The sequence below is a fragment of the Achroia grisella genome, unplaced genomic scaffold, assembly GCF_030625045.1.
Source record: "Achroia grisella isolate CSIRO2021 unplaced genomic scaffold, CSIRO_AGI_Agris_v1 utg906, whole genome shotgun sequence".
Taxonomy (NCBI): domain Eukaryota; kingdom Metazoa; phylum Arthropoda; class Insecta; order Lepidoptera; family Pyralidae; genus Achroia; species Achroia grisella.
In genome coordinates, this window is record NW_026713064.1 from 3,239,143 (window position 1) to 3,264,725 (window position 25,583).

The 25,583-nt window shown below is 31.2% G+C and overlaps 1 protein-coding gene across 4 annotated transcripts in view; it reads right to left on the bottom strand.

Moving 5' to 3' along the window:
* LOC131853724 (potassium/sodium hyperpolarization-activated cyclic nucleotide-gated channel 2) overlaps positions 1-24,722 on the bottom strand; it is a 198,963-nt gene extending 174,241 nt beyond the window's left edge. For all 4 annotated transcript variants that reach the window (XM_059204738.1, XM_059204736.1, XM_059204737.1 and 1 more), the window contains exon 1: positions 24,572-24,722. In XM_059204738.1, coding sequence (XP_059060721.1) covers positions 24,572-24,618 — 47 coding nt within the window. In that variant the 5' untranslated portion in view covers positions 24,619-24,722. The remainder of the gene's footprint in view (positions 1-24,571) is intronic.
* Positions 24,723-25,583: the final 861 nt, after the last annotated feature.

The following is a 25,583-nucleotide window of genomic DNA, read 5'->3' on the forward strand; positions in this document are numbered from 1 at the left end:
AGTTAATAGGCATTTTACGGGAATGAACATTAAATTTAACGAGACGATACAGAAAAACATTTTGGATGTTACTTTTAACATTTTTATTTTATTAAGAAATACTTCTTAAGTATACTTTATTATTCTGTACTGTCGGGAGACAATTGTATATAGCGATAGTTGGCAGGTATGCTATTCTCAATATAGTAAAATTGTTAAACATATACACTATATTATTAAACCCCGTATTATTTTATTTAAAAAGAAACAAATAAATTATAAAAAATTATCACTTTTTGACAGTTCTTTCCAAGTAGCTCGCAGAACTCGATGGTTTGGATAGTGATAAAAAATATATGACGTGCGACCGAAAAGAACCTATATAATTAAATGATCTTGATTTTGGCAGATAAACTCAAAAAATACTTAACCGATTTCTAAAATTCTTTCACGTATACTTTATCAACGAGTATCGTAGGCTATTCTATAAGGGTAGATCCGCGATATATATTTAAATATTTCGAATAGAATAATAGGTAATAGAAAGGCGATGCAAAATCAATACACGCCGCAGTGGAATTCTGCAGATGATTCACAGCGCATATATTATAGTAGCGGACCTAGCAGCAGGCTTTTACAGAAAAGCAGCGCCACCTAATTGAGTTTTCAAATCATCCAGTAATCTATTGTAAAATATACACGCAAAATTTCATCCAAATATGTCCAAGCGGACAATCAACTTTAAGAGGAGATAGGTGATAATCACAAGTACAGAAGAATTATACTACATAGATAATCAATGAATGAAACTCTCTTTATTGTTTTTCTCACAGAAAATACAGTTACATATACAATTAGGTATAAAAAAAAATTAAAATACAATAATAAAGAAGACAAAGAGGTAACAACGTGCGGTATTATCGCTAAAAAGCGATCTCTTCTAGATATTAAGAGTATTAGAATTTATGTAATTTACCTAAAAACGTACCCATCTATGTACTTATTACCCATTTCTCTGAAGCCGCATTGCGTGTGTTACCTATAGTATCTATGGGTAAATATATACTATAATTTATAGTTAAGTTTCGATATAAGTTGTTGTCATGAATGTTAGATGTTATTAGCTCGCCCGGGCTTCACCCAGCAATTCACAACTTTGTTATATAAAACAAAATAAATAGTATATGTTACGCGTATATAATGTACTGTTTAAACAGTAGAAAAAAAATCAGAGCAATAGTTCCAGAATTTAGTTTCAGGTATTCAAATCATATTTTTTCAACAAGATAATACTTTGATTGTGTTTAAACCGTGTATTGAAATGAATGGTATTTCGGTCATTTCGCACCACACGATAGATTCAAGATACCTACAGCAAATCGCAATCATCAAAGCGAATATTGAGTTGAAAAATGAACTGTACCTATATCAGATCAGCAGGCTGACCGTAATCGTATAAAATCCAATCGTATCGAATAGTTGATACATATTCGTAACTATTTGCCTTTTTATAACATCCACGAATGTTTATTTCAAGTAGATTTTTTGTATTTCTGTGTTCCCTATTTATATTTCTATTCATTTGTTCACAATTCCACTCTAGATTTTTGTATAGCAATTACAATCCATTTATGTGTAGCGTTCTTTTGAAAACTATTTAAGACTGAACCGACTAAATAAATAATAATATCAATTAGTTATTTCATTGAACACGAAATATGAATATGAATATGAAGTTAATACGTTGTTAAAATAAGCAATACCTTTTTTCAAATTTGTACTATCAGTAGCTATATAGGAAATATATATCTGTATTATATAATTAATATAAAAAGGTGTAATCCTGTGCAATTTAATATCATTGGATAGAAAATAATTTCGAGAATTGTCGGCTGATATAAACATGAATTTTGAATAAAATCAGTTGGATTTCAATTCAATATCAATATTCATGTTGTACACTAAACCATTTTTTGTCTCTAATACTGTGTAGTTACAGTGGCTTCACTACAATAGCTGTGAACAAAAGATGTAACGGGCACTAGTAATAGTCGACATAATCCACAAAGTGCTACTAGTGACTATTAGTCGTATTGATATATAGCGATGTCTTTTGTTATAATAATACACTTGAAGAGCAATCTTTTTGTCACCAATGTAACTACGATAACAAGATTTTAAATCGAACCGCAGCTCGTACGAGCCCTACAATTTTATATCTTTCTCAATCCAATCGTCCGCACAAAGGAAGCTCTCGTTCCGGTTTTTATAGGACAAACCAAGTTGGAAAACTTGTTTGGTGCAAGTTCGAAACAGAGAACGTTACGTTGACGTTTTGTAAATGTAACAAATTGTAAATAATGGAGCACTGTCGACGCATTTCACACGCTATTCCATTGTGCGCCATTTTAAAGATTAGCAAAGTTTTATATGTGAACGGGCGTAGTTGGTTTAATTTTTTTTTAAGCTAAACGCCCAAATTTAAATCTATACTGGCTATTTTATTAAGAAAGTCATATATTTTTTTAGTTTTATAGACATAAACTAGACAACTGGTAGAATGTTTTGGAGTCCGTGCTACTTTTTTACCTTTTCCGTTTTAAAAGAAATGTTTATCTCAAACTTTATAATAAATGGTTTAGCCGATAAATCAGCAAGGAATAAACTACTAAACTGTTATAGGTATCTACAATATTAGCTTTTCAATTAATAATAATTAATTAACAATCGAAGTGAAAATCACTGTCATATAATAACATTAAAAGAAAATATGAAGGTGAAATATTTTTTCCAAGTATAATTAATCAAGATACAATATAAATTCGACAATGACCAAAGTAAACTGAAACTGAAATAGTGGATACAGTTCGAGTAGATCAGCTAGAGCCCAATGGAGCTATCAGACAGCACTAACAATACATACATGACCGAGTAGGAAGTTAGACGCTAGATTATTCACATCGTGTATTTAATGTGGTAATTACCCTTGCTTCCGTTTGGGATTATAACAATATAATTATGGTAAATTATTAGTTTATGATAATAAGGATCTACTTACACACAGAGCGTGCAAAATAAAGCATTTTTAATGTAACTGTAGCAAATAGGCCAACACGAGCAGAGAGATTGATCAACATTTTAGTACCAATTATGATAATTAATTTATTCATTAAAACATGGTAGATTAGTTGGTATTAAACTATGACTAAAAATAAGTAATCGGATTATTTGCAAATTTATTGTATCCATTAATTTAATTCCAACTCCTGAATATAATTGTGTAGGTACTCGAGGAATCGAACCCGCGACCATCGGAAGTAAACGGTGTGCCAAACCGCTAGACTACCGAGACCGTCATAAGTTATATGACTAAATAACAACTTTATAGTTGCATACGACTTCTTTAGATTTGAAGAATTATTAGACACAGATAAGCTGGGGGCGGTCGATATTCAAGATCTAAATCAGTGTCCCTAAAGCAAGTAACCTACCTACATACTAGTACACTAGCTCCTTAGAAATATCGTCCGCCTGGCATTGGTCCAACAATGTGGAACATTTTCTCAACTTGTGACCACAAAATGGGCATTATTATAAAGGAAAGTTCAAGACTACTTGGTGGATCGTTTGGTTGTGGTATTTGAATTTTTATTTTTAACGTCAACTCTTTTTGTATGCCCTTGATATTAATATGTTATTAGCAGTAGCAATAATTTTAATAGGATATTTTTTTATTTTGTAAATGACTCAATAGTCTCATTTCACAGGTAAATAATAAATATGTATAAGTATGTACCATTTATTTTAATGTACCTAAGTTTGATTTGTAGATATTCATTAATCACAGATGATATTTTAAATTTTGTGGCACACCTGATGTATAGCGGCTACACTCACTATAAGCACCCGTAATCGGGCAATATACTAATATTTGTATCAAATACACTCCATGACAAGATATATACTCTATGAGAGAGAAATAAATATTATATAGGTATATTAAACGCCCTCGTCTGTCTGCACACCACACGACGAAATTATGGTAATTTCACATAGCCACCAGTATTAAACAGATCAAAATTATAATTCTGCTGATTAAACTATTGATATTATACCAGATACTGATAATAAGTAAGAAAAGTAGAATTTAAAATCATTTATGGACTATGGACGTCAATTTTCCCACTGTTCAATTCGAGTAGCACCGTCTCGGTGTCAAAAAAATCAAACGGCACTTTTTGAAAATTGTACTTTTATTAGGTATTTATATTTATAGGTAGCCTACTAGTAATAGAAACTTCATATTTTGATGTCTGATTACCAAACATTCATGTGTTATTGTAGTGTCAAATATTGAGTATTTCACAATGTCTTGTTCAAATCAATGCACAATTTGCAGTGATGCGCATTGAAATGTTATCTCATTTGAGTTTAGATAAGCAAGTTGCCTCGTGGCTGAAATAGATGAGTCTGAGTTACTCACGCAGACAGCTGTCATTTGAGTCTGGTGTGCTATATCTTTGGGCAAAAGATATAAGCATGTTCGTCCTCACAGTTTATCGTCACATCAAATTTCATTAAGATCCGTTCAACCGTCATTCATCAAATGGTAAGAAACAGTTACACTTTCGCATCTCTAATATTAGTTTATATTACATTTACATACTATTTCATGTATGTTCGATGTGCCGATGTTGATGAAATCCATCATTTTCATAATATGCCTCATATTATTTCACCTCACGTGTCCAAATAGAGTTAAACGGTTACATTGCAACTTTTTAGTCAATGGCACGCAATTCCCTCGTACATTTATGTTTTATTAGCTTTTGAATAAATAAAACTCAATAAAAAAAGCAAAAGTACACAATACTATGTACTATTCTATTCAATCGAAATCGCGAACATCAGATAGCTCATTATAACTATGGTCTGTATCGTAATTGATGACAAACCATGTTATGCAAATGAGATTTAAACTTAGAACAGAAGTAAACAAGTCACGTCCAATGTCTCCTTTATACCAAAGCGAAAATGTTATTTTGATATACAAATTTTATTCATTGAATAAACTTTTCAGAGCTCGCACCTCTCTGGTGAGTATAATAAAATGTCTCTATTTATGTAAAATGCCGTATATTCATGTAATTTTAAGCATTTCCACTAGAGAGTATTTATTATTTTACTATTAAAATAAGTATGTAGCTTAGTTCGTAGTTTCGTACGTATGATAAAACTCTCATTAGATAACATTTATTCTACATTCACATAATTAAAAACTACTAGATATGATGTAATATAAATTTCATTATTACAGAAATGATTAAACTATTAACTTTATTTTTTATTTTATCTGTAATGTTAATTGAAATATTTTTATATTCCAATTGAATCTATAGCAATATAATACAAACATTTCAATATCTTGATAATATGCCTTTAATTGTATTTGTATTATGTACTTCGCCCAGATGTATGGATGTATGTAGTAGAATGACACACAATCTGATAGTTCACCTAATAGGCTAAAATTGTCGCCATGAAAAGAACTATGAATATCACATTATCATGTGACACCCAATCATGCGCTGCTATTACAGAGGACTAAGATGTCATGCATCATTCTGTAATAATAAGAGCCACCTGCTTGGCAGCTGAAATAGGTGGTACAGAATGAGGGGTACCGGATAAGACTTTTTACAGTCTGCTGAATGTTAAACTTTATGATCTTATTACCTTTGCCTTTCCATTTGTAGTTAAAAAAAACTTTTACCATATCAATTTTATTTAAATTATTGATCTTTAACTTTTATGTCAAATATAGACATTTTATATATAAAGAAATGTGAATATTCTGTTGACAATGTCGTCAAGTTGATAATTAAAAAGTGAAAATTGGAAACGGCCAGTATTTCACTTGGTAGTTGCTAGATAACCTGCTTGGCATGATTCCAACTGACATCTGGGTCATTCGATAGCCCGTTTTGTTTTTAAATGTTCCTTTATTACCTAGATAATTTAATAATGACAGTCTGTTACTTGAAATGAGCTATTTGCAACTATATAAATTTAATAATGATCAATTTCACTCCTCAGTGACAACAACGTTAAATTGTAGTTTTAAACTAATTTAACAAGTAGGTATAACACAAATACAAATGCATTTAGTTGGCTATGGCAAATCAACAGTGTTACATATATTATATTACAGTACAATACATAACAGTTATTTGAAGCAACTATACTATTTACATATAATATTCCTAGGCATGCCCATGCCAAATAATCAAATAACAGACGCCAGAATAAGAGCACATTAATTCTATTAATATTTAAGTATATATATTTTTTAAATCCTGTTCCTCAATGTTATGTACATTTTAAACAACTAAATGAGTTGCAATAAAATTTTATAATTTATAAAATATCTTACGCTGAGAGGTGACATTTATAAATGAGAACAAGGAAAAAAGACCCATCCACAGTTAAATTAAACAAGTCTAAAACAAGAATATATACGAGTAATTCTTGTTCAGATATTACAAAGCTGTCAGGCTATATTGCAAATAATATTACTTATTATTCGTAGCCTGCAGAGTTATTGTATGAGTCTGAGGCAATTTTCAAGGAACTTGTTATAATTTTATTTAATCTAATAATAAGTTTGAAATAACAAATGAAAAATTTGAAACTAAATGTATTGTAGTATTTAAGAATTAGGTATTTATTATTTAAAGTAACTTTATAATACTTAAGTAGGTTTTGGTATATTTATCGTCATTAAGAATTACAAGTAATTCTCTTAACATGACAACAAAAAGCGGTAATTTTAGTTGCAGTAAGAAATAAGTAAGGTAACTAGTAGTTACAAGCAGCTCGCCTCGGTTTCTAGGTCCCGGGTATTTAGCAAAATATCAAAAATTGATTAATTAATATTAGTACGAATAATGTGGCGTAGTTTGTACCGCCGTGAATTTGTATATTTTAACATGAAAAATTAGTTATTGTGACATAACTGTAATATTTAGATATATGGTATCTCGCACTTGTTCGTAGATATTAATCTCTATAAATCTGTAGTACATTACTTTGTTCTAATGAAAACAATTTCCGCATCGTTTACGTTTCCGTAGTTTTTTTTTTGTTATTTTTTCATGAAAACCATCAAAACTTTGACAATATAACGAACTAACGTGGTTATTGAAGTTTCCATAGGGATGCCTAATAGTTTTAAAAATATTCTATCACCTATATTTACCTGGAATTACGTAGGGTTCTAATGATAAAAAAAATTAATTAAACGATAAAAAATGAAATTTAATCTGTCCAATAATTTTGAAGCCTATTCCATGCAAACAAACAATGAAATCTATTTATAATATTTACATAGAAAAATGGAACACTTAATAAATGTAGATGGTAGAAGTAACCATATCATAGCACACTATATCATCAGGCATTGTTTAAAGTATAGATTAAGTAAATTAAAATTAATATACCATAAAACAATAAATAACTATTATACTTTTCTACAGTGTGTATCTACCGTGTTAATTTACATATAACCTTACAATATACATGTACCATGATGTCGGTATTGATTTAATTATGAAACGTTGGCGTGTGTCCACCAACACTCCCAGAAATAGTGAAACTTTAATGTAAATCCGGCACTTCATATTGATATAACAAGCTTGATAATAGATATCTGCAAAATACCTGCAGTGAATGGATGCCAACTACGAATACAAATATACTATAGAAAAGCATGTAAAAAAAGGGTGATCAAATATTCTGAATTTCAAAATACTCTCCGATTTTCGTTCACAAACGATTTGTGTAATCGACGTATAATAACTTTCTATATAATTGAAATGGCAAAGCAAGCTGACCATTATCCACACATATTTACAGTACTACGGACATACCGTGTAATATCAAAGTAGATTTGAATCTATTTTTTAGAAAATAAAAAATAGATTCGAATAGCAAACAAGCTGGCCATCGTCTATACACATGAACAGCACTAGGGACATCACGTGGTCATATGCCTCATGCGTTGTGTGATATTCACTGCCGTATATTCTTCAACGGAAACAGCTTACAAAGCAAGCTGTTTGGCGACTGAAATAGGTGATACTGTGGTATCCACGCAGACTACTTTTTGAAAAGTCTACCACAATATCTTATTTAGTACAATATTCTGTCAGTTGTTTAATACCTATGATATAAAATCTGCTTAATTTGTGGCTACATAGCGCTGAATGATTTGTAAAATAAAATTAATTTGTATTCGTGTATTAAATATTATGATTATTAGATGGAACCGATGAAAAAAATAACTTGGAGCGAATGTTGAGATAAATATATAACCATGACAAGGGTTAATTATTTTAACTAAGAAAAAATAATTATTCTATTATAGTCTAGGTGTAGGTATATGATACAGAGGAATGTCTACAGGACGACAATGAGTCTTCATTACCACATGAGGAGGGTGGATGTTATGCCTACAACAATGTCTTTGAACACCTTAAATATCGATATTGTTAGAGAAACTTCCTGTAACCACAACACGTACTGTAGAAGGTGATATTACAAAAAAGACATCACTATTTAAGGAAACAAATTAAATTGTAATTAAATAATAATTTAGTTTGGATGTATATTTGATGCAAATAAGTCTGCATAAACTCGGTACAAACTTTAGAGAACAAAGTCAGAGGCATTATCAAATTTTGTATGGAATATACTTAACTTGCTAATGCTCGCGGCTTTTAACCATTTGAGTAAGCCGGAGGCTTAGTCTACTATGTAGACAGCTATAGAAATGTATATATTACAAATATATATATTATCTATAGAATATACAAATTTATTTATTGTCCAAAGCCAACATTTGCACAAGCTTTTATTTAATTTACAATGTACGAGTGTGCATGCAAGTACCTATATAAAAGCTGTAATATGTTATCAACCACTTGCTGGAGTGCAATTGAGATAAAATTACATACACTTATGTAAATTTGTCGATAGCACAATGTTACAGTACTATGCGGGTAATCAGATGATGAAAATGAGAAATGGTCCTAGAATCTATTGTACTGCATTCAATAAATCCAACGTGTCGAGAATCACTTAATTTGATTTGTCTTGGTGATTACTTATATCACAGACAATTATTAATTAGATTCTACTCACAAAGAGAGATAATATTTATTATTCAAAAACAACAAAGATTTGAAATTATGTTACTGTTTGTTAAAAAGCAGGAGAGGTCCACAGCCCTGTGTGCGCAGGGCTGTGGATTATATGAAAAAAGCATGAATTTAAATAAAATTATTTATTAAGTCTATAAGCAAATAGATGAAGTTTGATTCTATCTAATTTTTTTTAAATATATAAATGACACTTATTATAAATTTCAATTATTCATAATGATATAATTGAAAATGTATAAAGTATAATAAAAACACATGTTATTTTTATGAAATTGCGATATCGTTTAATCGTTAAGGTCACGTAATCACACACATCGCCAAATTTATCACTCCCGTTCTGCAAACCATGAATATTTATCCCCATTTGGGAATACACAAACAAAAATGGACAAATAAAAATTCACAGAATACAGTATCAATAAACATGTGTAAACTGAGTTAGAATGAATAAATAATCTACAATAATTTATTATAAAATGGTGTAAGTAAAACAAATATTCTACATTTTTTTATATGACAAAGGAAATCTTAATATTTTTCCGTATCAACCAAATCACTGTGGGCCGTGGTCGTTTGGCTAAGAATTCGTATGCCATTATGTTACCCCAAACGTGCTACCCCCGGCGTTTCCCATCCAAATAGTATATTATATCTATCTATACCTAGTATATACTAATAGTGAAGTTAAACTTCTAAAACTATTGGTCTGTATATAGAACAAAATTAAGATAACTGAATACATAAATGAATTCAGGTACTTCTTATTATTTTACATACGAGAAAAGATATCTTGGAGAGCTTTTGATACCTCCTATAATATTAGATTTATTCTAGTAAACTGACTGCCTGATAAAGGGAAATGAAAAGCAATGTTTGTTCAGGACTCTCATTGTACGAGCTCAACTCCCACTTTGCCATTTTTTTATAATACAGAGATTTCCATTATGCTTAACAAAATGAAACGCAAAATTACTGCTATCAGTCATGTTACGTGAACGGTGAAACAACAATCAAAACGCATTACGTCATATGGAATGACGTCTATGTAGGTAATGTAAACATAATTTTTCTAAACTAACATTTGGTATTGAGAGGAAAAAATTTTCATAATGGATAAATTTAACAAAATCCTGTTTTGATTTTTAATCTGTTTTCACAAGTAGAAATCTACATTATTAGCGAGTAATATGGAGTATATTTCTGGATGACTCAGCCAAAATCTATAATTAAGTAGTGATACACGTAGTTAAATTAGTACAAAGTTACAAAGGGTCCTAACTTAACTACATGTATAGTTAAGTTAGTACCCTTTGTAAGAAATCGTCTGCGTCGAACCTTAGTCTACTTATTTCAGTTTTAGTGTGAGATAAGACATTAAAATTACAGGATGAGAGGACATCTTAGACTATCATTATTAGTGAGTACTTATCACGAGCGTCACATGATAATATGATGTCTAGTGCTGCTCATGTATTTTGTCGATGATTATTATCACTTAACATCAGATACCGCCTGTTGGTAAGCCTCAATTTGTTTGCCAATATAAAAGTAGTTTATATAATGTTGTTTATACAATTAACTATGCTTTCTTGATATTTTGGTGTTTTTGAAATGAACTATATTTACAAAATATTTTTATTTAATACTAGCTGACCCGCGCAACTTCGTTTGCATCACACTTACTTGACATTTAACATTATATTTTAGTCCAATTTATAATATATTTTTAAATGATAGTCTATGTGGTATTCTGACGTATACGTTATACTGCTGTAAAATTTTATGAAAATCCGCTCAGTAGTTTTTGTGTGTAACAAACATCCATCCATCCATACTCACAAACTTTCGCGTTTTTAATATTAGTAATATAATATTCATATTATTTAGTTTACTATATCAATAAAATATTTTTTATAAATTATGTAACATTTATTGCACACTAACAAGATTTATGTGTCATTCCCCCGTCTTTACCGCTCACGACGAAGGCTTCGCTGAACTCAAATTTTGTTATAAATTATACTCAAAGGAGTATGTTTTTACGCATGATTTAAGATGTAATTCATTAACCTAACTGGGACGGGGAAATATAATTAAAATAACGAGCATGTATTTTTACATAGGAACGTGGAAGATGCGATTTGGGTGAAGAGCAAAATAATATATTTACCAACTATTTCTTTTTTTATTACTGAAACTACAACAGCCTGTTTTTCCTGAAATATAAACGAAAACTTTAGAGGTTTACTAATCAATAACGATGTTTAAATTACTAAACCATAAATAATACAATTTCATCTCAATTACCTACTTTTGTATATTATGAAGATCGTTTAAAAAGACTTGTGCTGACAAAAATGCGATATCACGTCTCTGAGACGATGCCAAGGTCATGACGTCACTTGTCTAGGCAATATGACGTCAGCAGGCATTTAGCTATTCTCGCAACAGCCTAGAGTTCTTTGGGAGTTATTTCGGAGAACAGTATGAACTATATAGGGTTGTCTCGTACCATATATTCGTGCAAGAAATATTTGTTATGGATTAATATGGATTGGTGCACTTATCTGGACTAATAACGCTCGCTATATACTGGTAGGGTATCAGTGTAGGATGATGTGATGACGAATCATCATCCTGACGGAAAGAATTATTCACAATGGTATCCAAGGTGGCCACATAAAATTGTTTTCTTGCGAATAGTTACGATTACTTACGATCCCCACTCCGTAATAGTATTATAAACCTTATTTATTCCTACTTACTATTAGAGTCACGTGGGGCAAGTTGAAGTATCATATAATAAAATATTTTAAGTTAACTGGAACAAAACAAGGTTTATTATATAAAATATTTAATAATCAACAACTTAAACGCAAAATAAATAATTATCATTTACACAAATTCTTTGGAAATCAACAAAATCAAAACTGTTTAAAACACACTTACCCAAGTATAGGGGTAACTATAATTGTACGCAACATGTAACATACAGTAAATAGAGTCAGACTCATATGATAAACCAGAAAATAGACATCCTCAACCTAATAATACATCAGTTCAAATAATTCCTTTTCAAAGTTATTGCATTGTTCATGCCACCAGCTCTTACAGATGCTGTATTGGATCCAGTCTTCATTCGGTGGAAATATGTATTTTTCTCCACACAGTGGGCAAAATAATTCCTGCTCATATTTATTTATTTTCAGATCAAGTCGTATCTTCTTTTTTGGCAATTTATTCTTCCTCTTGTTTTTGTTTTTCCAATTCTACTTTATAAGGACTTACAGTATCAATGATTGACTTTTTGCCTTTCTTTCGCCGATTTTGAATCACAGTCATTCATCCAAGAAATGCCTAAGGCCAACTTCGGTATTTCTTGGATGGATGACAGTCGTACATATTCATTCCTAGACGAAGGTACACTCATTATTGCGGGTGCCACACTGTCGTTTGCTACCAACCTCCGAAATTAATCTTTTAACAGCTTCTAGCTGTTCCTCTGTGACAACACTTCTATCCGGCATTTCTTTTATAATCGAGGCATTTTTTATGTATAATTAAACTCTGAAATAACAAATTGCATCATAAATCAAAGCGGATTAGTGTCAGTATTCGCATGCGCACACTTACCCGACATTCGTATGCGCACACTTACCCCAAACCATCAAAATAAAATTTAACCAGAACTGAGCAATATTACGTAATCGTCATCACCAAAAGATTAAACACGGCTTATATTACATAAAATGTACTGTTCGATGGTATAAAGCATGATTTCAAAATATAAATATATTACAAAGGAATGAGTCTCTCATTTAAGACAAAAATCGCAATATTTCAAGCAAAAACAATACTCACTTACGGAAATAAAATGGTTCACCGGCGGACAGTGAAAAAGTTGCACTAAGTATAGCCTTTTGTGCGCTAATGAGGAGGGGTGTTATCAGTTCGTACCTATAAACCGTTTTTGAAATACTTCGAGTGCGTACACTTACCCGCTGCGCACACTTGCCCCACGTGACTCTACATAATTCTAAATTATTAATACTTTATTATAACAATTGCAATAATCTTGAGCTCAACTAGATACTTAACTCATGTCATATAGATGTTATTAAGAGTGAAAAGGAATGCTAAATATGGATCAACTTATACACCATAAAAAAAAAAGCACAAAAATACTCTCCTAGGCCGTGAAACTATTATTTTTATCATAATTTTTTAATAAAATACCTCTTTTATTAATAAAATAATAGATTACGTCTACAGAAATACACTCTCCAAAATTATATTCAAAGTTGAAAATAAAAAAAGAAAATATATTAACTAACAGTATAATACATATGTCGTACTTTTATTATATTACATTTGCGGGCCGATCTTTGAGCGACGCTTTTGTTCATTATGTCTCTGTAATCACTTTAAACGCTTTCACTATACGCTTACAAAGTAAAAATGTTTGAGATTTTTTTTTATAATAATCATCATCATCATCATAATCATCACTCTTTCATCCCAGCAAGCTTATGAAAATACGCCCTTGCATATTTTCATACCCAATCCTAAACCCTACCTACAACCCTAAACTAAATAAAATATTTAGAATTAAATTAAAACCAATATTGTTATACATCGAAACTCAACTTCCGTGACCACAAATTAAATTATAAATGAAAGTATTTTGTTATTTGAAATAAGAATCCATTACATTATCTGCTCAGTGACTAGTAACAAAGTTCGTTTTTTAATTTTTGCTTCGCTTATACGTTGAATTTGAAACTGAACTGTAATGTTTAACTGTCTTGGCTAAAAGAATTTCCCCATCACAGTATTTAAATTTGTTTCATTATTCACTGTCTTTAAAATGTATACCTATTGGTCCTTTGATTGACATGAATTTGTTTCGAGGGTATAAACAATAAGGAAAATGCGTGGGTTACTTTTCTCGTACGCGTGGGAGGCAGCCGCGAAAATAGAAAGAGGATTAAGTACAAATATATTATTTAAGTCTTTTATACGGTAACAAATGTGAAAATAAAAATAAATTGCTGACTTTAAATAAAGTATCTAATATAGTTTGTACAAAAGGGCAAACGATATAACTGTGTATTAGTTATCAGGATTAGATATATGTAATACAAATGATATTGCCCGTGATTTCGTCTACTTTTAGGAAAAAGTTGCTCATGTCCGTCTTTGTGATAGAAGCTAACTTCAGGCTTTTTATTAAGATCCGTTCTGCTTTTTAGTTATGAATTTAACAAACAGACATATGTTTTCTATTTTAATACAAAAATAAGACGATTTTTTATACTTAAATGTTATGGAATAAATTAATAACTAGTTTTCTTAATATAGGTATTTCAAGAGGTATGTTAACTACGAAGAGGTCCTTAAAATATAATAACTGCAAAAAGCTTTGGTCACATTTTCACGTCTATATACATTGTATCACAAGGGCGGATATTTATATTTTTCCAAAATGTAAAAACCATTAAGTATACATAATATGGAAGTTATAATTATTAAAAATATGCAGGTAATGGCTAAAAAATTAATTGCCAAATTAGATTACAATCTTCCTTAAAGCTCCTTCCCCTTATTATGGGGTCGGCAAAACATGTTTTTGTATGGATGACAAAAACATGTTATCTATATTTATTCAGACAAAATAATTAAGTTTTATATTTAATTATTTTAGTTGTAGTCCACAAGTAAGATTATTATACTTATTTGTGAGAATTAATGTATCATAGCTCATAGTCAAATAATATTTGACTATGAGCAAACTATTAGGTATACGAGTTTTCTATGTAGTTACAAACAAGTTTAACCATTCCTCTTTTTTGTACATATGTAGTGTTACATATATTGTATAGTTAGGTTTATTTTTAGTTAATTATAATAATTATTTCATATTAATGAGTCATTCACTTATGTATATATTATTCATACTGAAACCCAAATGTCCTTGTATTACAGATTAAAATAATTTACGTATAAATTTCGTATAAAATAAATTATTAACATTGTTAGCTTCACAGCCATTTTCAATAATTGTTGATGACTGAGCTGACTGAGCTGACGCAGCTGATATATATAGTATTTTTTTCTAAGTTTTGTCATTAAAAGAGCAAATGTAACAGTTAAATACCAAACAGTTTTGTAACTCATTTCGTGTGTGAGATATTCAGTGAAGGTACGTGGTATATTATAAAATGATATCTTATTTCCGAATGGTAACCCAATGGGGTATTTATTAGATGTCACATTAACGGGTATCAAGGCGTCACATTTATCATCCGGCATGCCATCTGCTTGTTTGTAAATCAATTACCTAAAACACAAACATTACTAGAATCTATTATTTGTATTTAGGAAATGGATGGATCATCATCAGGTACATTGTGACATTTTATTATACGAAAATATTTTCATAAGCTTGCTGGGATTTTCATACCCAATCCTAAACCCTACCTACAACCCTAAACCGAGATCTTGGACTCATTGTTTAGAACGCTTGAGTGCTCAAAGATTAAGTAGCTTCATCATTAGAACTTCGTATAATAAAATGTCACAATGTACCTGGGTATTATGAAATCCATCCATTTCCTAAATACAAATAATAGATTCTAGTAATGTTTGTATTTTAGGTAATTGATTTGACAAACAAGCAGATGGCATGCCGGATGATAAATGTGACGCTTTGATACCCGTTAAGTGACATCTGTAATACCCCTCTTGGGTTACCATTCCGGAAGGCTAAGATATCATGTCTATAATATACCACGTACCTTCACTGCTATATCTCACCCTGAAATCGAAATGAGTTACAAAAGCTGTTTGGTGGCAGAAATAGGATTTGCGTCTTTTAATGACAAAACTTAGAAAAAAATACTAAAGTATTCTCAGCCAGTCAGCTCAGTCAGCTCAGTCATCAACAATTATTGAAAATGACTGTGAAGCTAACAATGTTAATAATTTATATTACACGAAATTTATATGCAAGTTATTTTAATCTGTACTACGTGGATTTGGGTTTCAGTATGAATATTATATACATAAGTGAATGACTCATTAATATGAAATAATTATTATGATTAACTAAAAATAAACCTAACTATATAATATATGTAACACTACATATGTACAAAAAAGAGGAATGGTTAAACTTGTTTGTAACTACATAGAAAACTCGTATACCTAATAGTTTGCTCATAGTCAAATATTATTTGACTATGAGCTATGAGACATTAATTCTCACAAATAAGTATAATAATCTTACTTGTGGTAATACAACTAAAATAATTAAATATAAAACTTAATTATTTTGTCTGAATAAATATAGATAACATGTTTTTGTCATCCATACAAAAACATGTTTTGCCGACCCCATAATAAGGGGAAGGAGCTTTAAGGAAGATTGTAATCTACATAATTTGGCAATTAATTTTTTAGCCATTACCTGCAATTATGTATACTTAATGGTTTTTACATTTTGGAAAAATATAAATATCCGCCCTTGTGATACAATGTATATAGACGTGAAAATGACCAAAGATTTTTTTGCAGTTATTATATCTTAAGGATCTCTTCGTAGTTAACATACCTCTTGAAATACCTATATTAAGAAAACTAGTTATTAATTTATTCAATAACATTTAAGAATTTAAAAAAAATTCTTATTATTGTATTAAAATAGAAAGTATGTCTGTTTGTTAAATTCATAACTAAACAACAGAACGGATCTTAATAAAAAGCCCGAAGTTAGCTTGTATCACAAAGACGGACATGAGCTAACGTTTACCTAAAAGTAGACGAAATCAAGGGCAATATCATTTGTATTACATATAGCTAACCCAGATTAGTAATACACAGTTATATTGTTTGCCCTTTTGTACAAACTATATTAGATACTTTATTTAAATTTATTTTTATTTTCACATTTGTTAGCTGTATAAAAGACTTAAATAATATATTTGTACTTAATCCTCTTTCTATTTTCGCGGCTGCCTCCCACGCGTACGAGAAAAGTAACCCACGCATTTTCCTTATTGTTTATACCCTCGAAACAAATTCATGTCAATCAAAGGACCAATAGGTATACATTTTAAAGACAGTGAATAATGAAACAAATTTAAATACTGTGATGGGGAAATTCTTCAGCGAGACAGTTAAACATTACAGTTCAGTTTCAAATTCAACGCATAAGCGAAGCAAAAATTAAAAAACGAACTTTGTTAATAGTCACTGAGCAGATAATGTAATGGATTCTTATTTCAAATAACAAAATACTTTCATTTATAATTTAATTTGTGGTCACGGAAGTTGAGTTTCGATGTATAACAATATTGGTTTTAATTTAATTCTCTATGTATAGGTAATACTTTATTATTATACATTAGATTGCTGAGATAGCTATATGAATTCGTTCTAGATATAAGGGTGTTTGGCTATTTACCTACCTATATGTTGTAAATGATTGTTAATTATAATTTGTTTTCATATTTATTTCGAACAGACTTTATCAAAATTCTGAGATAACGACATACGATGATGACCCTATAAAGATGGTGAATAGTGTAGACTGTCCTTAGCTATTGGGCAGAACTAAGTTTAGGGTGCAATGATGGATACCTAGAAATCCTATTAACTCTTGATGCTTCCTTTCTGTCCTATAGTTCTAGGTTCTAACTGGCCCATTGGACTACTATGTAATAGACAAATAATGTATGTATATATTTAATAGGTTTAGTAATTCTATAGATAATTATTCAACATCTCTTATAAAATTTCATAAACACGATATTATCAAATAAATAAATATATATATAATAATGCTTGTATAACTGTGTGTATGTTTTATCCCATTGTACGTTGATCTTGACTGAAAGTCATGCCATTTATTATTTTAAAAGTTTTCTTTATTGGTTATGAACTTATGATATATAAGTTATTATAATAATGGTCTAGTCATATAATATTTTATATAATAGTTTACCAATGCATGCATGCAATGTTTACCTTTAAGTGACTATACAATGATTATTCTACCCATATGTATGTACTTTATACTAAAAAGTAATATTGTAATGGTTATTGGTGAACCTAATAAATAAATAAAACATAATACCGCACCAAGTATTTCAATAAAATCCACATTCATATCAAATAATATTTTGGCCCATATGTGAACCTCTACCCAAAACCCCATTCTACAAAAATCCACTTACAAATAAGCGCTATAAATAAAAGAAAATACTTTTATATTATCGTTATAATGTGTATTTCCGTAGAAAAATATTTGGATATGAAAATTCACATTTAAATATTTCCTCGCAACTCTGTATGTGGGAGCGAGCTTTGCGTCTCATTACCGTGGCTGAGAACTGACATTCTGCGGTAATGGAAGGTTGTGATTAAAGTCAAAACTTGAATGTATATCTAAAAATAACAATACGTAAATAAATGTGTAACCACTAGAGGTAATCTTTGTACAAAGGTGCTTTGTCTGACCTATATCTGTCGCCAACTAGTATGCTTCACTAATAGATAGAGAGTAATTTGGCAGTGAAATTATAGGATACGAAGACATGACAGCTTACTCCTCAAGAATGGCAACAAACATGGGTGTTATTCCATGCACATAAAAATGTAACCATCCCCGAACGACAGTCAACCGTTGCATCAAAAACAGGAGAACGTGCATTCAGTTAGTCATTAGGTATATTAAATTCCTATAGACTCCGATTTGCTATACCCAGGCCTCTTTGATGATGGGCTTATATACCGTGCACATAAAAATGTAACTATCCCCCAAAGATAGTCAACCGTTACATCAAAAACAGGAGAACGTCCATTCCGTTAGTCATAAGGTGGGCGAATGTAAATTAAATTCCTATAGACTCCGATTTGCGCATTTATAAGCCTTATTTGATGGTGGACGGTGTAGCACCCAAAGTTATTTATTTTTTTATTTTTTATTTATAAAAACTTCATGCACAAATATAAAACACAATAAAGGTGCATATGGCGGACTTAACACCATAAGGCATTTTCTTCGACCATAGGGCAAACTTCATTTAAGTAAATAATAACATGAAATAAATAATTACAATTATAATAAAATTCATAAATTGGAATATATATATATATAATACTTAAATAAGAATATATAAATATAAATATATTATATATATATATATATACATATACATTCAAGTACATAATAAAATACAACAAGTTATCTTCTTTACATTTTATTACATTTATAAAATTAAAGCATTCAATAGTCATTTTTCTTTGTTATTCGATATCATTGCGATTTCTAAATCAAATACTATGAGTGTTATTGTGCGTTTAATACTGTGACTCCTAAGCTAATTGAATTCACACTATATACAGTTTTCAATTCAACTAACTTTAAAAAGGAGGAGGTTATGTAACCGTTTGAGAATTATAAAGAAGTAATTCAAAACTCTTATCACTTATTCACTCATTTTGCATTTTGGAATTTAGCAATCAGGTTTTTCTTTATTTTTGTCGCAGTAGTCGTCTAGTTCAGAACTAAATATCTCGTTAGTATTTGTTGTGAAATATGGGACCGTCCAAATTAGATGCTGGTAGGAGGAAGGTTTAACTCTGAGCCCATTCTGCTCACGTGCGAAGCATTTTGACGTAGTTAAGCGTATTTCACCGAGGACCAAATAAATGCCGCTATTTTTATATCGGCATCTCTCTAGTAGGTATATACTAACTGACGCACGCGACTTTATCTATGGCCTACTATGACTATAGATAGCTGGTAGGTATGTAACAATAATAATAATCTCAGGACAATTCACACAGCGCCATCTAGTCCCAAGTTGAAGCAAGCTGAAGCTTGTGTTATGGGTACTAGATAACTGATACAAATACATAGATATATAGATATTTTCGTAAATATGTATTTACGTATGTACATATTATCATCGAAAACACCCACGGTCTGGGAGTTTTCTACAAACAATCATAGTCGTGAATACAAATGTGCCGTGCGAGGATTCGAACTCGCGACCATCGGAAGCAAAGCGGTGTGCTAAACCGGTAGACCATTTCTAGGTACAGCGGTTTAGTGGATGCACCTCCGATCGATCCCCCGTTCAATTCAAACGAGGATCGATATTACGACGGCCTGAGCCGAGGTTCGAGCCCCTAGCGGTGTCCGTAAAAGTCATATCCGTCAGGCGATGGCCGTTCCATAAGTCCTTCTGAGGATTTGGTGCCAACTGCACTCGCCCCCTATCGTCCGGTGAAGCTGTAAAGGCCACCTGTAGCCAACAGCAGTTTTTCGGACTAGAATAGTCCGAAAAAAAAATACGCATGTATTGTTTTTTATTAAATAAAATGTATGTTCAGCTCTTTAGTCAAGAAATTGTAATATCCAGATCAGAGTAACATTAAAATGAATTATCATGTCAGTTTGCTGTAGTATTAAATAAAATATTTAAACGTACCGCCTTAAAAAGAATTTTATTTTTAAGAAATCCCAGTTTAGATGTACCTATTAAGCTTTTTATATGGAGTTCTGTATACTGTTTTATGTAAAACAAATCCTAACTTTATAACTTCTATGTAGGTTAAACGGAGGTTTCAATGGATATGTACCGGTATATGTACGAGTATGCATGACGTCCGGAAATACATTCTGCGGTATGAAACACACTTTGTGCTACAACTCTGTGCTTTGTAGCTATTATATTATATATTTTATACCAAAAAGCATCGTCATTAAATATTTCCAGAAACTTTAAATTTAATATGTTTTGTTTTATTCAAAATATCCAATTGACTGATGGATACTGAATATGTTTTATTGGTTTTTGAATGCATATCAATTAATTCTGTCACATATCATCATTGCGTTGCCTTTATCCTATTATTTGAGGTCGACGCAGTATGTCACTCTCTTCTACTGATCTCTCTTGGTCGTTATATCTGAGCATACTCTCCTTTTATTCATATCATCTTTCACATAATTCATGCATGTTTTCTGTTTTATATATATAATTATGTGAGAAGAAAAAATAATAATATAAATCTGGAATAGAGGTTGTATTTATTAATTATGTGATAATATAAATCAATTTGGAAAGGAACACATAACACTATTTATAATATTACACTTATAAAAATTCTGGCTACTTCGCGGTACTTCGACTTTTTTTAAATAAAAAATAGTCTATGTCCGTATTCGTGATGCAATCTGACGGGAAGGTTCACGTCAATATTCATTAAAATTGGTTCAGCAATTTGTTTTTCTATTTATTATACAATATATAAAAAAAATCAAATGTAGTTAATTGTTAGTGTATTATTACTGAAATATGTACACATTGTGTTTGATACTACAAATTCTACATATATATATGTAAAAGAGACAAACACAGCAAACCAAATCAAACTAATAATAAATATTAAGAATTAACGAATAGATTTATTTGTTCACTAGTTGTGCCTGCAGTTTGTAGCCGCATAGCCTATGTGTTATTCTAATTATAAGCTGTAAAGTTTCATCATAAAATCCGTTCAGTTGTTTTTTGCTTGAAAGAGTAACTAACATCCATCCATCCACTTATCCATACTCCCAAATTTATGCATTTATAATATTAGTAACTTGAAAATAGTACTATTTGTTAATAAAATATACTAAAATCATAGTAATATTTTGGTTATCATTACAGTGTATTTGTATTATATTATCCAAGTCAACCATGCCACTATGCAATAAATTTGCAAGAAAGCTTGCGCTGTGGCAATTATAAAATGCAAATTGCCACAGCAAATACAAACTGGACTGAACTGTTATTAAGTTTAGGTAGTAGGTAAGATATATATTACTAACTGTTTACTGTGAATTTCAGGACTCTTTTTAAACGAAAAATAACCTATGTCCACCCACAGGATTTATTTATCTTTAAGTCAAATTCCATTACCACACGTTCAGCCATTTAGTCGGGAATGGTATAACAGATTGACAGACAAATTTCGTGTTTATACGGTTATTTTATAACTATGTTTAGCTAAAACTCCGTAGTCGAGGCGAGACGCTGTAACAAACACGTTACAGCATCCCGCCTCGCATACAATGTTGTAACGAACTTGCCCTGAAGAAGACTTCCGGATGAAGTTGAAACAAGTATCGCGAATTATATATAGTTTATTAAATTCCCGTACATAGTTATTAAAATATTAATGCAAAATTTATATTAGTATTAAAAAAATATTTACATAAATCGAATAAAAATGGGTCTTCCTAAGTAATAACAAATCTAAGTTTAAATCAACCATAATAATATTGTCCATCAAATCCTGTAAACCCTAATCAAAACTAAAGCAAACCGAGTATAAATTAAAAATAATTCAATCCCAACTAAACTAGTTACGTGACTGACAAATTAAATGCCTTTGATAACAACTGTGACCACAACCGCTATTTTGGATGTTTCGGTCGGCTCAGTAGGTACATATACCTATATATATATATATATATATATATATATATATATATATATATGAGTATATATTTATTTATTGACGATACAACAATTGGTGGTACACATACCGATAATAAATACTCTATGATCAACCTATTATGCATACAAATTTAGAATTATGAGATGAAGCACATAAATTGAAATGTTTCAATTCTAAATTGTTAGATTACATAATAATTATACATGTTAATACTTCCTTCTAGTTTGCATCTTTGAGGAAACAGTCAATCGTGTAGTATGTTTTAGTGGTTTTAGTATGGTCTACTAATTGGGAAACCTACTTTTGAATAATTTCAAGTAATTCATTTCGTTAAGAGATTTTGGTAGATTATATAGAAGGCATATAATGTCGTTCTATGTATTTTTGAATAAATTTAGTAGTCGTATGTAATGTTATATTATCTCTGGTTACTACTACTATAAAATTACAAAAAAATAACAGATACAGTAGTATCAGTTATTTTATATATATTTTTTTATTCATCATATTGTACATTTGTACTAGCGATATTTCTATATGATAAAATTATACATAACTATTACTTGCAACTTCATCTGCCAGTTTTGGAATAATAGATATAATAATGTTCATATGAAATATTAAAATCCATTCAGCAACAAACAGACAGACACACATTTTCGTATTTATAATATTAATATATGTAGATGTAAAGGTATATTATAAACGAAATTAAACCAAATGAATACAAATTTAATTAGGTCGTGTCTAAAACACACGGATTAGCAATATTTAATGAACTGATCAGGTGAATCGTATAATTTCTAATTACTTGTATCATTTCAATTTAGTTATTTACGTATTACGAGGTACGTCATTATTACATATAGGAATATAATTAACTTATGGGCAGTAAATTATAGACCCTATTTCACGGCTTTACTGTTACATAATATGCATACATTATATATGTTAACCTATCTCTTGAAGAACTCCATTTATTGCTGAAAACTGTATTAAAATCCGCAGCTTAAATTAAAATATCTGAGGACAAATGGCGGCGGAGACTTTGTCCCCATATCTTTAAACTAAAAAAGATGATAGAATATGTAAACAATATATTAAAGTAAACTCATTAAATTTATACGTTGTTCACAGGTTTTTGTCGTTTAATAGCGACTGCTGTAGTGTTTATTTTTTAGATAAGTATACATGTATACTGCTACGTAACGAGTACAATCGTTTCTCTATTTGCGAAAGCGTAATTTTCTGCTCTAGATGGATACAGCGTGACAGACAACCTGAAAACGAGACCCTCTAGACTATACAGATATCTCGGAACAGATGCTCACCTAAAGTATCGAAGTGTTGTGCAAAAGAACTCAACGAATTTACCGAAGTACCTAATATCTATTTTAGGAGAATAACAATTTTGTTGAAAATCCATGAGTAACAAAATCCGTAAGCCATAGACTTACGGATTATGCGCAACCGAAGGAGAATGAAGCCCAAGTGACTATGAGATTTTTGGTATCAAATCTAATAGTATTCATATTACAATTTTAGCATTAGGAAATAATATTACGGTATATAGTATTAGCAAATTGTCAAATATGTGTATTAGAATGTGTTTTTATTTATTATTCATTACTTATATATTCACTATCAAATATTCTCCGATATAGGTTTGTAGTATCGTTTCTCAACTTACAGTTTTATACTATGCCAGTTCAAGGTGCCATAATATTAAAAAGAAAATTTATTTGATTTACAGTTAATTTATGATATCATTGCAATAAATTACAATATTTGCTTATTTGTTACTCGCTAGTACACAAGTAAGATAATTGTAATAATGAATCATAGGTACTTACGTGTTGTTAGCGGACGATAGCCGCCGGTGTAGGCTGCGCAGCGACATGGCGTACCCCTAGCAGGGCGGGCTGCCGCTTCCCTTGCCGCGCGGCCGGCGCAGCGCGCGCGCTCCGAAGAACGCGCCCTCCTCGTTGCAGGACTGCGAGCGCTGCGAAGCCAACATGCCGGCCGCGCGGCCCAACGCGTGCAGCGGCCGCACGCGCGCGCGCCTGCCCCACCCGCACCCGGCCACCACCTCAATCTTGCCGGCCGCGCGCGCACACCCGCGCCTCGATCTCACGCCGCCTGACGGCCGATCCTCACCACCACGCCACGCATCGAATGCAATCCACGCTGAGAACACGGCCACGCTACACCCGCCGCAACAATGCACCGCGCTTGCTACTCTCGCGCCTCCACGCTCCACATACAACTTGGCACTTGTGTACACTAACTAACTTACTCTACTAACTAACGTAATTGAAGTATCGATTGAAGGCGCTTAGTCGTTTACTTGATTTGTTTTCGATTTGTCTAATTTTAAAATTATTATTGTTGTGTGCTTATCTTCGTGCCTCCGGTTGGAGTATCTGAAACAAATTAGAAATTGTAATTAGATCGCCGACTCGTTAGTCTTTGAATTGGAAGGAAATTGGAATTGATCGACCCCGCCATAATCGAATCACTGTGTCGAAATTAATTTGGGTATAACGCAAACAAGTGTCCGACGATACTAATTATACGCTATTTCATATTACGGTACAACTAGGTAATACAACGAACAATAATTAATTTATTTTCGGGCTTGTCATAATATATACACGTTTGTTTGAGTCACGGAATGATTTTTGTTTTGAATGTAATTAGAGTGGCCAGGGCGCGGAGGAAGTTTTAATGAAACGGTCAGCCGGGGGTCCGGTTCAGTTAATCCTTTGAAAGCTTCTAATCCCCACACTTCGACATAGGCACAACACGAGCACAGAAAAGATTTCCAACATTGTTGCCAGTAACATGCTGAAGTAGGTCAAATGT